Here is an 18,200-nt window from a genome sequence, read left to right as displayed (position 1 = left end):
ACAAAAATGTACCCCTCTTTTTAGCCTGTGCATTTTTTATTTTAAAGTTTATCTTTTTTTTTTGCCTTTTTTTTGGGGGGGGGGGTGAAATGTTGTTGCTGAGTCATCCTAATCTCATAATTTCCTCTCGTTTTGTAAATTTTTGATTAATATGAAAGATAGAATCAATGTTTTAATGCCACAGAGTTTAATCTTTCCCACTGTCCAAACTCATCTAATAATCTGCAAGAGAGCTTTATGTGAAATACTGATGCAATCTCAATCCGCACTTGTTAAAAGCCAACAGAAATCTGCTTGCCCCTCTTCCCGTACACTTGCTGAGTAATTTATGTGTAGACTAGAAAACTATTTTGCTTTCATTTTTTTTAAATGTAGTGTGATAGATTTATTGTTAAAACCCTCTGTGTAAAATTCTCAAATTCCCCGCCATTTACCTCTTTCTGCACATGAATATCTGCAGGAGTGTTGTGAAAATTATTTGTGTATTTTAAAATGATATTTGAATCTTATACCAATAATTCTAGCTTTGTTTTATTTTGACCCTTTTTACATATGAATTGCGGATGTTATTGTGTTTGCAAAGATGAATTTCCTTATTTTTTCCCAATGTCGGCGTCTTCACATTACCGGTATTCAAATTATTTTAAGCATTACCGGTATATCGCTCCAAAATAAAACCATTGTTTATATCTTAGCTGCAATACGCTCTCTGCTTGACCCCCTTTGGTAGAAAATACACATTATTCAGTCCCCTTACCCCCCCCCCCCTCCATATTTGTTTAGATCTCTGCGTGAAAACCTATTTTTTATCAATGTGTAGCAAAGTTCCCTGCCAATATAAAAAAAAGCTGTACCCCAATATTTCCCCAGCTCCCCTCTTAAAGTTGGCCTTGTTTTTTTAACTGTTGCTGGGACTATGATTTGATATGTGATACCATATTGGTGGCAAAAGGGCACCTGGGGTTCAAGGCACAACATGAAGGTTATTCATTTATACATTCATTTTGTGAAAAAGGTGGTTTTCGTACGATTAATCATATATCATTGGCACAACACATTCATTTACCAAAGGGAATACAGATCAATCATTTCATGAGAATAGCATTTGGCTGATTCTCATTTCTAGGTAATACAGTCAAAACTGTCCGAATGGCCACCTCTATAAGGACCACCTCTCAATAAAGACCATCTGTTTATAAAGACCACCTGTTTATAGTGGTCATATGTAGTACCTCCCTCGAGGAAGAAATATGTATTGTATATTAACCTGCCTAGAAAGGCCATCTTTCTACAGTGGCCAGTTTTCCTGTTTCCCTTGGGTGGCCTTTATAGACAGGTTTGACCGTATCATGCTCATGACTGTACAGATTTATAATGTACACACTACACACTTACAAAATCAAGAATTCTGATTTTGATACTTAATGACTTTGAATGATGAGGTGATTATGGGATAGTCTTTCAAATTATTATAGATATCACTTCACTTTTTGTCTCCATACGGTTTCACTTTCAGTGCGGGGTAGTAATTATGGTTTTATGAGGTTTAAAAATAAAATGTGGTTAATAGTGTTGAATAAGGAAAGGAACGGAAAAGGAGAATAGAATTTTGTCTGTTACAACTTGAAAAACAATTAGAAATCAAGATATTTATGAGTAGCAAAAGGAAAAATTAAAAATTAAAAATTGAGAAAACAGTCATTCTGTAAAAAAAAATCAAATTGATTCACTCATGTTATACCAAACTCTTTCTGGAATGTTATTGGATGATTAAATTAAAACATCCATGTCTCAATATTGCAGCTACATTTGGAATGGTGTCTCAGATCTTGAGATAGACAATTAAAAGCTTTATTTTGTTCATAGGGGGTGGTGGTGGAGAATCGATGGCTAGGGTGAAGGTGTCACTTATTTGAGTAATGTAATTAATATCATAACCTCCCCTTAGTGTACGTAATAAGGAAAAGAAAACCAAATCATTTTGAACTCGGTCTCAGTTGTCCTTCACAGAGTGACATTCTTCTTCAATTCACACCTTTGGTGGGTCGGTTATTACTAACAACTGCTCTCCATTCAACAACACACAATGCACTCTTTTCTACCCCTGGGCACCGTTTTAATGTAACCTTCGTAAGTACAAGTTCACCTACCGTAATTAACATTGTATAAACCGCCCTCGTGTATTAACCGCACCCCTCTTTTTCGCCCTTAAAAAAAAAATTAAAAAAATTCATGTACCTTGTAGAAACCGCACCCCCGACTTTTAATTTTTTCCGGCGACAAAAAGGTGCGGTTAATACACCGTTAATTACGGTACATCTCATTGAAACGCGTGTTAAACTTAATACACACATTTCAATAAGATTTCGGTGAACTTGTACTAATGACGGTTTCGTGAAACACTGCCCAGGGTACAGTTCTCCAATGCATGTACCTGATATATTGTTATTTTGTCGGTATTAACGAATAAGTTTTCTGATATTGCATTGATAGGTGGAAGGTATAAGAACTGGAAGAGGAGATGGTTCATCCTGACGGACAACTGCCTGTATTACTTTGAATTCACCACAGTAAGTATTGTCCATTGCTTTTAACCTATTGACTACCAAATTATCTTATTCCCATAGGCTTAACACAGGGAACACCCGGTTTCAGGAAGCAATGGGTTGATAATAGAAGTCCTAGCCCAATCGATGGGGAAATGGGCGTCTGGGCCCAGGTTCATAAAATTTATCATCAATAACAAATGCTAAATTGTTAAGGCAAATTTGCTGTCAGCCAATCAAATGCCAGGATTTCAGTAGCTTGTAACCGATATCGGAGCTTGTTTAATTGATAACAAGTTTTATGAAACGGGGGCCCTGGGCCAGAAGGGTGTGAACTCTTTTTTTTTAAAACACAGAGTTAATTCCCTTCTGGCTCTTTGGCGCAGATGAACCTGTGAATTCCTCGAGCATTAAAGTCAAACACTGATGAAATTCTACCCAATGAAATACTAGTACCGGTATTTGAAAGTGAGACAGTTTAAATTTACATCATTGAGAAATTCAAAGAATGTTGTTTTCTTTGCTTTCGAGATAAGAGATTAAACTTTGCACTCATCATTTATTTTAAAAACAAATTTAATCTTCTATCTTGGAAGGGTTTGGGCTTGTTATAGCTGATACTCAACCACCATTCCTTTTCTGGTCTGTAACAGAAAAAGAAAGAAAAATCATACATTCATTCTTTCAGAAATGTCACTTTTATGAACCATACATGATTTTTTTCAATGAAGATTTTGAGAAGAGGCCTTGATATATGAGTATGAAATATGATGGTAATTCGGGAAACTGTGCTCCTTATTGACACTACGTATAAGGAGGTAAGGGGTAGACAGGGGGCTTAGCTTAGATGAACACCTGAGGTACCTGACTGACCTATCGCCGCCACAGCTTCCTGTTTGTGGCTGCTTTGAGAAGTGACTCATGGGTTCAGCCACCCTGAAAGAAACACTTGGCTTCCTTCATCATAGAGATGGGGGCAGACAGGAGGGGAGGGGGGAGAGAGGGAGGGATAGATGGAGAGAGAGAGGGAGAGAGAGAGAGAGAGAGAGAAAGAGAGTAAGAAAGAGAGAAAGAAAAAAAAAGAGAAAAAGAGAAAGAATGGAGCAAGAAAGAGAAGGATAAAGAGAGATGGATATATAGAGAAAGAAAGAGACAGTGAGAGAGAGAGAAAGAGAGATATAAGGAGAAAGAAAGGAGAGAGAGAGAGAGAGAGAGAGAGAGAGAGAGAGAGAGAAGGGGGGATTTGGAGGGATAAAGGGGGAACAGAAAAGGGTGTGGGATAGGGGGATTAAATGGATAGCTTCAATGATACATTTCCAGTCATAAATCATACAGATGAAAGGATGAGGTTGAAAGGTTGAGTAAAATGTTTGAGAAAGAGACAAACAGATCACACAATATGCCTACATTTTAAAATTAGTGAGGAGACAAAAAGAAGAGAACCTAAGTAAAGAAAATTGAAATGACGTTTTAGTATGACAAATGGAGGGATTGTACGATTATCAAGTAATGCATCGGGAGAACACTTGAAAATATCACCTAGAAAAATGCAAAGGTGAAGTATAATTGGAACTAAGATGGTTAAGAAGAGAGAGAGATTGAAATTGAAAAGATGAGTGTCATAGTCCCACCTGTTCATCATCTGTTGTTTGTTTCCTACATGAAGCCAGTGCATGTTCCTAACAATGTGACAGCCCGCCCCTTCACACCCCGAGTCACATTGTCAATTCTAAATCCCTTCCCCCTCACACCCCTGTCTGTCTGTCAGATCATAAATGGGAACTATAAATCCATGGAGTTTGGTTCAAGTTATTCGGTTCACTTGAGAAAGATTTGAAGCGACAGAGATTTGAATGGTTAAATGAGATCGTGCCTCGATCCATCAAAGGTTACCTAATGTGTACGTCATTTCCAAATTCTGGCATCCATCATTCAACTAGCAACTAAATTCAGATATATTTAGAATGGTGAAAGCTTGAATGCTCAAGGTACCCAATCAATTCTGGTAATGATACCTTGAAACCTTGAAGAAACCTTGATGATAGAAAATAAATTCTCACAGAATCCAACAAAACTTACACTGAATGTTTCAAGATAACAATTATGCCAAAACATATGCCAAAAGATTTTGGTAGAAAATATATAGGGGCTGAGTAATGAGCATAGAGAGATAAGAAAATCAGCTTTAATTATTGGGTAGTTCAAGAAATTGGAAGTGTATGTACATGTGAGCAATCATCACATATAAGAATTAATCAGATTAAGAGGAACAAAATAAAGAAAAATCCAACTCCTAATATGAAGGGGTCATTGTCTGATATTGACTGTTTTGGAAAATCGGAATATATTATTATAATTGTATTTAAATTCTTTCTTTGATGTTCTTTCCCCTCTTTATTTTAGGATCGTGAACCGAAGGGCATCATTCCACTCGAGAACCTTCAAGTACAGGAAGTAGAAGATAACAGAAAAGCAGTAAGTGGGACTACAGTGACTCAATGCTTTTCATTTCATTGTGATAATTATCAAGCTAGACTATCTTGGATTTAGTCTGCCATAAAAAAATATTGGTCTTGCTTCCATCCTAAAATTAGAAGTAAAATCTTGTAATTTGTTATCCCATGTTCTTCAACAGTATTCATAAAGCATTCTAGCATTGTAGTGGGTAAATGAATGTAACTGAAATGAAAATCATAAATTCAAACCCCAAACATTTCTGACAGGCAGTCACCCGATGCTTGTGTAGACAAACAAAAATCACTTCATGATTCGCTTGACCTTCGTCAATACTGGTCCATCGATCTCGGGAATACAGGAAAATAGGACAAACAAAAAAGGAAAAAGGCAAAAACACCAATATGATCATTTTTTTTTCTTTTCACAAATTTTGTTTTATACTTATTTTGTCTTTTTATCCTTGTAGCAATGTTTTGAGCTGGTGACGACAAACAAGAGCGTGATCAAGGCCGCTAAGACGCATGGTGATGGTCGGGTGGTAGAGGGCAGACATACATCGTATCGCATGTCAGCAACGACCGACGATGAGAGGAAAGAATGGATACACGCACTGCAGTAAGTATTTTGAAATAGACTAGATTCTCGCGTGTAATTTGTCGGATATCATATCCTGGAAAGTTTGTGGAATTAAAAGAGAAGGAGGGATACATCACTATTATCCTGGCATTGAGTGGTATTGAAAGTTTGACCAATAGAAAGTATTTTAAAAGTAGTTTCAGGGCCTATTGATTGATTGTAAACAATTGCCATACTTTCCTTTTCTAGTGGGATAACATGTGTACATGCAGTTATATATTATCTACACTGTTTTGTTCACTTCAATGATACTAACGGTAACCTTGTCATGCTGTGATGATTGGACTCTTCCTCATAGCATCCAATGTGCTGTAGAATGACCTTGACTAAAGTGATTTAAAAAGTACTTTGGACAAAGAATATCGGAAGTTTAAAAAACATGTAAAGACAAAATCTAGATAAGTGACTCTTTCACTTGAAAGAGAAAGTTTGAAGTTGAATCCATGATTAAAATCTCACCTTTTTAAATATTTGTTGGTATTCTTTTTTCATAGATACATGGGACGTATAGAAACTAGAAGTTCTTATTTCATAACACAGCACACCACAGCATAAACTTGTGGTTGTTGATTAGAAACATACTTTCAATGTGATTAGAATCATTATCCAAATCTCAGTGATTAGTAAAAAAAGAAAAAAGAAAAGAAAAGAAAAAAAAAGAAAAAAAAAAAAAAAAAAAAAAAAAATCGCTTCACACATATAAATACATACTGAAATCTTCAAGTATATCAATTGCAGTAATGGCTGTGTGTATGGAAGACCCTATTATAATGCAAGCAATTACATAATCACCCATGAACGACATATTAAAATGAATCAAAAAAGGTTCACTAGAATGACAGCTTAAAGGTAAAGACCAGTTATGGTCATGCTATTGCATTGTGAAAGAAACGTTGTGGAATCGATCAGAAAAGGTTGATCATCTAGCATCTAGCATCTGCAAGGTTCTGGAATCATCAAAATGATAAGATATTTGGCCCATTCCTCATAAAGTTACAAGCTCTATACACAGAAAGATGTATATGGGACTACCCTATATCTCTCACAGACCATGAGAGAAACAAATTTAACAAATATATGAATTAGTAGGCAGTTTCCCGGCAAATTTTGTATCATCATGTATTAGTCAAAACATATTCTTTCACATGATTGGTAATGAGAGCTTCCATTTCATATTTTGAAATTGGGGCGTTTCCAATACTGGTCTTTACCTTTAAGCACAAATGCTCATGAATTGGTGTCCATTTAATGGCATCAATCTCAAATTACTTCACGGATCTGATACTACTTGAAGCCATGTTTGTCCTCGTTGCCTTCCATCACACTCTTAGTGTCCTAGCCTCCCATGTAGAAGAAATCTTAGTCTCGCTAGTCCATTAATCAGATATTGTTTTGAACATAGACTGCGCCAAGGCCTTCACATAAAGCTTCTATTTCCTGTCACGTTCTGCTGTGTTCATGGACCGATTCAATTATAGGCAAAGGCAATACATATAGGTGTAGGATTACCAGTTGAGGACTAGTAGGTTATTGATGATTACCAAAGGATGAAAAATATTGATATTTTTGTGTTGTTGTGAAATTTTACTGAAAATGAAGAGGCTGTTTTATGGGATTTAATATTGTGCATGTATTTCTAGAATTAGACCATGACAACTGTAGTAACTGTTTCTTACAAAGTGTTTTACTAGTTACAATATGACCGGCCAAAGTGCTTACAACATTAATACCCTGGTCACTGGATTATATCATGATTCTGTACTGAAAAGTAAAGTTGAGGTCTGGTCATGCGATTGCATTGTGAAAGAAACGATGTGGACCTGATTAGAAAAAGTTGATCATGTAGCTAATAATTGTTGGTGTGTACTGCAAGGTTCTGGAATCATCAAAATATATAAAGAAATTTGGCCCAGTCATGGTAAAAGTAGCAAGCACTGTACATAGACAGATGTATATGGGACTACACAAACATGTGGCATATAAATGAGGCCCACATTTTTAAGGCGTTAAGTCATATTTAGGGTGTTATGTCATATTTAGAATATGAAGGCATTTGAAGAGCCATGCTTTTCAGGGAACATTTTTTCTCTGTTGTTCTTCCACACTTGCATAATGACAATGAAACTCAACCTTCTACAGTGCTCATTGTAAAACTATTAGAGCTACATGTATTACCACTCTCTTCTCATAACTCACTTATGTTTTTTATAAACATGCTGATTGTCATGGAATCAAATGTCTTTTATTTGTTTGCAGAGGTAATGGAAACTTGTTTAAGTGGTATTAGAAAGTGGAATGAATTAGCTTGGATTGATGACTGTCCATTAGTGGTTTAACAATACATGTACTATTACTTGATATTACAGATAATAGACATTATTATCTAAGTAAGGCTTCCAAGTGGTACAATCAATCAGTGTATTTAATATCTTTAGTCAAGTACCCGGATGACTGATCAATATTGTTTTCGTACTGCTCTGTCATCCGGGAACTTCAACTATCGATACAATGTTGCTTGATTATTGAGGCAAATTTTGTTGTTTCGCTAGTCAGCCTGATGTAGATAATGATATTGTATGGCTTTGTTTTTGTGTGATACTATATAAATAAATATTGCTCTCGCTATGACAACATATTCTTGTTTCACACTCAAAGCCATCCAATGTTATATAAATATCATCTATTTGGAGCCAGAAGGGCATTAACTCATATCTTTTTACTAACATTAATGCCCTTCTGGCACCAAACGGGAGGATATCTTGTTCACATGGATACAACACCATCTGGCGTTGAAATCCCAGGTATTTATGGAAGGAAACGTCCTTGACAAGACCGGTGAATATCTATTAAATGATTCAGTGTTGCTCTAAGCCCCACCTGATCCACCCAAACACACTGCATGGCCATTGGTTGACGTACAGGAACGGGCCAGCATGATTCCAAAATGAAAAGAAAAGACGGGGAAAACCGTGAAGCGGTGGGTTGGTCGTTTAAGGTCAGCGGTTTTTTCACTGCATGCAACAGGATCTATTTCCAGACCGATTTGTCATTGTCGAGGGTCATTTGGTTATGGCAGGCACTAGAGGGAACAAAAATCATTTCCCTGTTATCGTATGATAAAGCAAAATTAGCCCAAACTTCCCTTTTTGCATTTATACAGCTATCTATAGTGTACTAGGACTTTGTGAACATGGTCACAAAGGAGGTTTAAAAGCATGTTTATTGTATTACATTATATTAACATTCAACTGCAATTTTATTATAGCTAATTCCCAAATTATAATTTGATTAGGTTAAACCTTTTAAACAAATTACAGGAAAAACCTTGCTTCTCTTCATCTGCTGAAGGTTTTGTGTTTGCCAGGTAGAAAGTACAAAACAATTAGAATATTAAATCACCAAGGCTGCATAAGGCAGCTGTTCCGACAGTTGGATAGTGTATTGCGAGCTACTAAATTGGTTGATTTATTAATGAAGGATTAAGAGGTGCTGCTTTAATTATAATGTTTCAATTGGAAGGCTTACTTTTCTGCAATGAGCTGCAGATGTCATCTGATTGGTTAACACATTATATAATTAGATGGCAGAAGCATAGAAGGGAGTGAACTTATTCCATTGTAATGTTAAAATGTTAGTTATGATATTGAATGTTTAAATTTTAACCAGACTGTATACAGGGCTCCCCACCAACCTTAGGGGTAGAGGATTTAGATTGATTTTTTTTTTAAAAGTCTGTGTACAGGAGCCCTATGTGAATTTTTTTTCTTCATTTTTTTCATTTTTCCATTTTTTTTTTTTTGGGGGGGGGGGGGGGGTGGGGGAGTCTGGACTTAAATTTTGGGTGCCCATGTGTCCCCAGGCACTTGTTAGTGTCAAGCCTTGGGTTTATGATTCATACAGTGAATTTCATGAACCATCTCTCGTTTGTTGTGAGAAACCATTTACTCCAGTCAGTGTTATCAGCATTCAATATAGATTGAAGTCTTGCCTGATAGATGAGTAGAATTCTACAGGTAAGACAGGTATGAGACAAGTACTGCTGGTATGCTTATCTTACCGTTTAGAGAGAGATTTATTCATTAATGGCTTTTCTTTACTGAGAATTCACAACCAGCAGAACTTAGTTTGGAGAATTTGCTAGTCTTTGATTACCACAGCCTAAAAAAGAAATATTGTGTAGTGAATTGAATTGACACTAGAAAAGGAAGTTTACTTTACTTAATTTTCAAGCATATTCTTGTTGCAATGACGACCTGCGTCATTGCCTTGTTTTCGTTCACATTCTTCTTATTAATATTCTTGGTTCTTCTTCTTCTTCTTGTCGTCCGGAATCCCATTCGTTTTGCACGTAGTGCTTGTTATTCCTATCTAGGTTCTTTTCTCTTGCTCGATTTCTTTCAAACTTCGTAGACGTAATCTCTGATATCCAATCTAGGTCACCTACTTTTTCGTTTTCTGAAATCACTCATGCATAAACGTCCAGGCGCCATTTTGTCCGTTTCTGGTCCATTTTAAGGCCTTTCTTTTTTCCTTCCTATCTCCACTATCCTAGATCCTACAAACTTCTAACAAATTCCTCTAGATAGTCTAAGAGATGTTTTTTTTATCTGCGACGTATAACCTGACCTTCAAAATGCCATCTTCGTACTAAAAATTCAAATCTGAAACCGACTTCGTCAAAAATCTCCCAAGTTCTTGAAAAATTGACCCCTAAATAATCTAAAACTGCCATAACTTTCTCATATAAATTCCGTTTTGCATCTAAATCTGACAGTATCTTTATCTCATAATTGCACATAGCCATCCGAAATTTGACGCTCCAATGGCTTTGCAAAACATAAATAGCGCCCTCTAAAGTTCTGGGAATTGGCTTTCTTTCTGTGGCCGTATCTTTATTATGGCTTGGCAGACCCGTACCCTTTTTGGGATTTAGATACTTGAAGATATGCCCTTTCAAGCCATATACAAAAATTATATACCCTAACACTGACCGACTGTAAGAAAAATGCCCTCTAAATATAGAGTTTTCAAGAAAATTGAGAAATAACTTATCGCCAAAAATGATGAATTTGCTATACATTACGTAATAGCGCCTTTAATGCGTGCAGTACATTGTGCGCAGATGACAATGGTGTCAAACTGACCGCAATGAAGTGCCCTTTCGAATGATACCAAGTATGGTATATGTTCACACAGACAATTTTGAGTAAATCACATTTGAACAAGGGTCACTATACAAATTTCGCTGAGTTTCCGCCCAATTATAACACGTATCGGCTATGACATCATTTTTTCAGACTGCTTTTCGCCCCCTAAACGTCCTTTTCTTTCCTTGAAATTTTGCAGTGACATTCCGAGTTGCAATACGCAGGGAAACTCGTGGCCGGATTTATAAAATTGGTCAAGGGGGCCATTTAAGACGCCATTTTGTCCTATAAATCTATTATACATCACCTGTTTCGATAGGATTATCATAGAAAAAAAGAGAGTGGTTTACAATAACAACCATGAAATTCTCTTTCTAATGATACCAAATACGGCCCATAAAAAGACATAAAGAGAGAGAGAAAAAACAAATTAACTCCGGTCATAGTACAGATCCTGTACGTTTTCCACTCATACATTACAAGCATTGTCTACGGGGCATACCGGGTTCACTCTTGGACCCCCAGAACGATCTTTATTGCAATGACGAACATGCACCAAATCCCATTGGTTTTTGCACGCAGTGCTTGTGAGCCCTTTCTAGGTTCTTTCCCCTAACCCAATTTCTCTCAAACTTCGTAGGCATAGTCAGTACCATCCCATCAAGGTCACTGTTGAAGCCTTTCTTTCACCCTACCTATCTCCAATATCACAGAAGCTACAGACTTCGTACAAATTGCTTGGGATAGTCCGAGAGAAGCTCTTTCGTTTGACAGGTACAATCATGGCGTCATTGCACGCACATCGTTGTGACACGATTGCATTTCTAGTTTTTTGTTTGTGGTCATTTATCTTTTGATAGTTAGTGTAATATGAAGATATTTTAGATATCCCTATTGTTTTTTCTTACCAAATTAGTATATCGCTCATCTTCACTTTCTGTTTCAGAAGGAAATTCCTGTAAGAGGATGACACTTTTTATTTTTAGCCATTAGCCAACTATCTTTTGCTTTCATAGGCATCAAATAACTTTTGTTATGATAATGTAATAGCTTTCATAAACAAAGGTTAAATGTGGACTTATTGTTCCTTAAGATTAAGGTTCATCTTTCATCACGGCTTCTAATAGTTGATGAAGTTGCATTTAAAAATCAAAGTGACACCAGTAACCCTCTTATCCCCCCCCCCCAAAAAAAAAAAAAAAAAAAAGAAGAAGAAGCAGAGTTAGAGAAGAAGATGAAATAGAAGAAGAAAGAAGAAGGAGAGGAGGGGAAAGAGAGGAGGAAAGAGAAAGAAGAAAGGAGGGAGAAAGAAAGCATAACATGAAGTTTGGATATTTGAAAGGAGAACAAAAAACTATCATTGAAAATTTTGTTTCAGTCAAAAGTCACCTATCACACCTACATTCAGATTCACAGAAAAAGTGATTTCCCCTTCCCCTCCCCTTTCATTTTAAGATATGTACCATTATTATCTTTTATTTTTGGCATGATTCCATGTCCGCTGTGAATTGTTGAGGAGTGTATGCTTGTCAAGAATAGGGATTCAGGAAGTCATAGAGTCTTTGTTTCCTGTTCCAAGGGCCATCTCTTGAAACATGAACCTTCTACGTGTATACGTCCGTCAAATGAAAGTCGTCACGTTCCAGTATTCTACAGTGAAAGTTCTTAGGATCATAGAGATTGTATACATGTACATTGTATAGAGCTTCCTTATCTTGGGTGGGTCATCGCATGAAAAATCAGTTATGGCAAGATCCTGTCAGATTTTAATGTTGGATCCATTTTATTTTCAAAAATATGGTCTCCATAAAGAAGAAAGTGATATTACAAATATTTCTTGATAAATGTCCAAGAAAACAAAGTATTGAAAGTAAAATAAAAATGAAAACAAAGCAAATCAAGATCAGCAAAGGGGGAATATCTTTCATATTTGTATTGTTATTAAGAGAAGTGACCACTTTCAAAATAGTATTGAAAATATGTGCTCGTGATTTCTCTTTCAGACACCTGAAATAGAACAACAGGATTTGATTTTATGTTGCTTTTCAAAAGTGCAAGTAATTGTTCCTGAATATCCCATGTGAAAAAGGTGGAATTACCATCTTGTTGTCTAAGCTTAGAGTTAGATATCAAGATAACAATACAAACACATACATTTTATTAATAATTTTCAACTTTTATAGAGATGCCGAATTGTTGTATTTTTACTCTAAACAGATACCGCATAACAAACTACATGTAGTGGGTCAGCTGAAGGTAAAATGAGACCTATGACATTTGACTAATCCATTCAGAATGAAGAACAGTGTAAAGACAACATTTAAAGGGGAAGTCCACCCTGAAATTAAGTTAGTTTTAATAGGAGTAGAAAAATGAGAGAAACAAGTCAGTGAAAGTTTGAGCAAATTCCGATTAAAAATAAGGAAGTTAGGATTTTTGAAGTTGTGATCAATCAAACACAAATTGGCAACTCTATGACGTATCATGCGAGCTCAACTTCCATTTGCTCAGTACTAAAAAAATCTAAAATTTTCATTTTCCCTCAAGAAAAATTTCAACCATACATGCACCCTAAATATAATAATTGCAAATATGTTTCTATACTCCCCCTGCAAGGAACAAATACATATTCCGTCATCAATAACGAAGAAAACATGATTTTATGGAATATTATGCACAAAGCAAATGAAGGAAAGCTCGTATAATAAGTCACAGAGTTGCCAATTTGTATTTGATTGATCACAACTTCAATAATTCATAACTTTCTTATTTTCATTCAGAATTTGCTCAAACTTTCACTCACCTGATTTTCTTATTATTCTGCCTCTATCGAAACAAACTTATTTTGGGGGTGGACTTTCCCTTTAATGTACCCTTGTAGTTGTGTCTTCTTACTATCAGATAATTCAACATGCATTAAAACCTGTCTGTAAATACCCCCTAAAGGAAACTGTAGAAATTGTCTCAGTAGACAGACTTCTCCGACAGCTTCTATCACAGCTTTAAACAAAAAAAATATTTATTAGGGAAGTGGTGAAATTGGCCTGAATAGATACATGTAGCTGCCCATTAATAGATGTGCAACAGATTTGACAGAACACTAAAAGTTCATTAATGTTTCCCTTTAATTGATCCGCCTTGGAGTTCGCAAAGTAGTGTCCAATACGAGCGATTAAATACGAGGATGATGTCAAGCACATCACCTACTAGGGGCGTCTGGAGAGGGAGAGCAAAACAGCCAGCCCATTATATTAAATTTCCTGTTATGCTAATCAAATGATTTCCCGTCTTTGGACTCAAAGCGGGTGTTATTGTCTCCTGGATCTGGCCGGCCGGCGAGCCAGAGACTCCCGAGAGAAAACAAGTCCAGGGACCTGTTTCACAAAGCCTTTTTTCAATGACAAATGTCAAAAATCAGTGTGAAGTCTGCCGATAACCAATCAGAAGCAAGGATTTCAGTAGCTTATAACAAAATCTGTCATTTTTCACTGATGACAAGTTTTGTGAAACGGGTCCCAGGCTTTCCTCATCGTCTGAGGCTCCAGACAGTGCCTGCTGAACAGCTGTGTTTTGTTGGGAAGGGATGCATTAATGGAATTAAGGGCCGGTCACATTTCATTTTAAAAATATCTACAACTACATTACATGTATAATAAATGATCATTTTAAAAAAGGTATTCGATGATGAATGCTTACCGGGTATTTCTCCAGTTGATCCAATAGTTTAGGAAGAGAGAATCGTATAACATTTTTTTTGAAGATTTACTGTAAATAATAGTTATAGTTACACATGTAGTTACCGTATTGTACATTTATTAAGTTACAGTAATATTTATAGTTATACATGTACATGTATTTATACTTGATAAGTATAGTTTTTTTTTCATCATAATTATAATATAATTACTGTCAAGTCATTATCATTGATGTGTGACCGGGTCCTACTGTTTTAATGAATGCCCTTGGTTATCTGTGCAGGAAGAACTCAATGTTTCCTCACTGAACTCATCATACCTGAACTCTCAAGGATAACCAAGCCTTGTAAACATGTCCATACAGTAATGGTCTCTATTCATGGTGGTCAAAGGCCAACTTGGGAAAGTGGCCATGCACAACAGGTGTACCGTAAATGTTTTCTTAATGACCGCTAAAACTATGGACTTAATAATTTTTAATTGGGAAGTTATTTTCTCAAGGTAAATGCTAGTGTTTTTTGTCAGGTGGTGGATTAGCAGTGTTGTATCTGTCCATCGTGTCACCATGATGTAATCTGACACACTCGATAGAACAGAGTGAACTTATTATTGGTAATTTATTGCTTTCAAGGCTAAAGTGTGTCAGCTTGGTTCTTCCTTGTTTGTCGTCATATAATCAAGTGTAATGAGTGTAGATTTCTTTTAAAAGCAATCTTGAAGGTTGGTGGTTGACACAGGGAAGTCAAATTTAAACCCTGAAATTGAGAATGACCTTGTGGTTTAGTGAATTAAAAATAGCTATACAAAAGAGAGAGAGAGAGGGAAGAATTCACTGAGCTAATGTCTTTTGCTTCTTTGAAAACCTTCCTCAGGTTAATATGAAATCATTTATGAAAGTGATATGTATATGTCTTTCTAAAATCAAGTTTAATGAGTGTAGATTTCATTTAAAAGCAATCTTAATGGTTAGTGGGTGACGTAAAAAGTCAAATTTAACCACTGAAATTGAGAATGATCTTGTAGTTCAGTGAATTAAAAATAGCTACAAAAAAGAAAAACTAAAGAATCCACTGAGCTTTTGTCATTTGGTCCATTAAAAATGAAAATGTTTCTTTGGTCATTATGAAATCTTTAATGAAGGCAGTAATAAAATGGATATTAATTTATTTTCTTTCCCATTTTGTCTTTGTCTTTTCTTTGCGACTCACAGAGCCAGTATCAGTCGAGATCCTTTCTACGAGATGCTTGAAGCCCGCAAGAAGAAGGCGTCCCACAAAGCAGAAACATGAGTGACCAGCGGTGACCAGAGGTGACTGGAGGTGATCAGCGGTGATCAGCCAGGACAGGAACCGTGCAAACAGAACTCATAGGAGAGACTCTCAAGATAGAGAGTTCTGGGCCCCATTTCACGAACCTTGTCATCAGTGACAAATGACAGTTTTTGTTAGAAGCTACTGAAATCATTGCTTCTGATTGGTTATCAGCAGATTTGTCTCTGATTCTTGTCATTTGTCGTTGAAAAAAGGCTTTGTGAAACGGGGCCCTGTTCTTCTCCCTTCTCCCCAATAAGTGAAAATGTATAGATGAATAACAAGCCTGCAAGCTGCTGTGTTATCAATGCTGGAACGGAAAGGGTGCCTGCAGAAGTTTAATTTTTGAAAGCATCCTACTCTTTTTTCTATCTTGTCAATACAGCCAAATTCTGTAAAGAAAAAAAATGAATACTAAGCTTCTGTGCCATACAGTCGTGTTCCTCTGAAAATAAAAGACTCAATCAAATTAATTGTGTCTGCAGAACTTAGGAAGTCTTATTTGTGAAATTATTCTATTCTTCTCCCAGCCTGGTCAATACAACAAATTCTGAGACAAAATAACTGAAAACTAAGCTTTCTGTGCCATCCAGTCTTGTTCTTTAAAAAAAAAAGAAGAACACTCACAAAAAACAAGGACACTGGATCAAATGATTTGCACACAATTTACTTGCATCTTAAAGAGAATAAATTGGATTCTTTGGGTATTAGTTGGTACAATTGCAGGGTAAAGAATGGTGTCTTTAAGAGTAGCTCTGAATTCTCTTCATGATGGAGATACGACGTTCTTTGTGCAACAGCTATACTATATGCTCTTCATAACAAAAAATGGCCGACTACTATACATGAGTGTGTCATTTTCAGTCTAATACTTCACTTTTTCTCTTTGATGTATATATATATAGGGGTTCAGGTAACTACGTCTGTACCTGAAAATATAATATATACATGTACATGTAGTATTTATACAGGATATATTTTATAACCTCTGTTTATTTGATATGAAATGTTTTGCATACTCAACAAGACAACAAGTAATAAATTTGTCTCATTTCTCATTTCTTCTTGATTAATTTTCAAAACAATTGAAACAAAATGCATTTCAAGTATTTTTGTTGTTGAATGCAACAATAAGGAATGCCTGTTTTAAATCTCATTTCTTGATTAATTTTCAATTATTTGAAGCAGAATCCATTTTATATTTCTTTTAAAGTATTAATTGTATTGATTAAAAGTAGGCTAATTGAAAGACAAGGACACCTTGTTAAGTTGAATTGATTAGATTTTCAGATTTATAGTTTGAAATAAGCATTCTATTTTATTTTAATTTTGCACTGATTACCTCTATATTTTTCGTTCATTTTCTACCATGAACAAATTTGTTCCAATTTCTATCTCGATATGCACCATGTACAAAGTTTTTTTAATCTGTCTTTTGGACCATATAATGCTGTAAACTTGGAATCTTGTTCACTACAGTGAGTTACAGTAAGTGTACAGGATTTGCACAAAGGGAAAGAACATATAATTTTTGTTTTCTTGGATAAGATTTTGCATTTCAGTCTTGCTTGTACCGTATTGAACCCATCCCATTCAAGCTTTGAAAGTTACATGCAAATGTGATTGTGCGGCTTGGTGTTAAAAATGACTTTGTGTGAAATTTCTCAACATTTACAGTAGTTTTTTGTGATATAGAAACAAAAGGATAGACAAAGGTTCTTTTTTGAAAAACTTGCCATGTAATATTATATGTATACCAGTATAAGTTATGTCTGTATTGTTGTAATGATGAATCTGGTACTAAGAAAGTTTGCACACTGAAGCCTTCACAGAATCATTTTTAATTTTAGTTTTAAAAAAAGATGGAATGGAAACATATTATCAACACTTCTCTACAAATTAAAGAAGCAGAAAGAAAAATTGAATCTTGCGTAAACAATAAAAATACTTGAATCTTGCATAACATAAAAATTATTTTGGTAAGCAGCTGATAAGCTTGAATTGTGCTGAATCTTGTTGCAATGTTGTGAAAAGGAATTCAATTATAAGAATATTATATTCTACATACTAATTTCCTGATATATAACCCTGCGTATAATGCACTGTATGAATATATTCTAGTTTGTGTATTTGCAAAAAAACGAAGGCTAAAAGTGTGCAAACTTTGTTTATCATCAGTCATATCTTTCATGTGTAATTAACTACAGTGTTAGTTTCCTTCTTTATTTATGTGGTTGTAATTAACTACAGTCCATTTCACATACATGCTTGATGTTGTACATTCCACTAAGATAAAAATGTAGCTGCTTAGAAGAAAATAATAATAGAAATCATTGGCACTGGTTTTCTTGTGTGTAGTGTAGTGGAATAATCTGGAAATACAGTTAAAATCTGCATATTAAGTAGAAT

At 35.5% G+C, this 18,200-nt stretch overlaps 1 protein-coding gene across 3 annotated transcripts in view; it reads left to right on the top strand.

Moving 5' to 3' along the window:
- LOC575902 (cytohesin-1) overlaps positions 1 to 16,427 on the top strand; it is a 64,176-nt gene extending 47,749 nt beyond the window's left edge. For 2 of the 3 annotated variants that reach the window (XM_030984235.1, XM_030984236.1), the window contains exons 10-13: positions 2,492 to 2,570; positions 4,950 to 5,021; positions 5,470 to 5,618; positions 15,692 to 16,427. In XM_030984235.1, the coding sequence (XP_030840095.1) occupies positions 2,492 to 2,570; positions 4,950 to 5,021; positions 5,470 to 5,618; positions 15,692 to 15,770 (379 nt within the window). In that variant the 3' untranslated portion in view covers positions 15,771 to 16,427. The remainder of the gene's footprint in view (positions 1 to 2,491; positions 2,571 to 4,949; positions 5,022 to 5,469; positions 5,619 to 15,691) is intronic. The other variant, XM_030984234.1, reaches the window with a different exon arrangement.
- The last annotated feature ends 1,773 nt before the right edge of the window (positions 16,428 to 18,200 follow it).

The sequence above is a fragment of the Strongylocentrotus purpuratus genome, unplaced genomic scaffold (assembly GCF_000002235.5).
Source record: "Strongylocentrotus purpuratus isolate Spur 01 unplaced genomic scaffold, Spur_5.0 spur5_scaffold_14, whole genome shotgun sequence".
Taxonomy (NCBI): domain Eukaryota; kingdom Metazoa; phylum Echinodermata; class Echinoidea; order Camarodonta; family Strongylocentrotidae; genus Strongylocentrotus; species Strongylocentrotus purpuratus.
The sequence above is the reverse complement of the archived record's forward strand: the minus strand, read 5'-3'. Positions and strand labels throughout refer to the sequence as shown.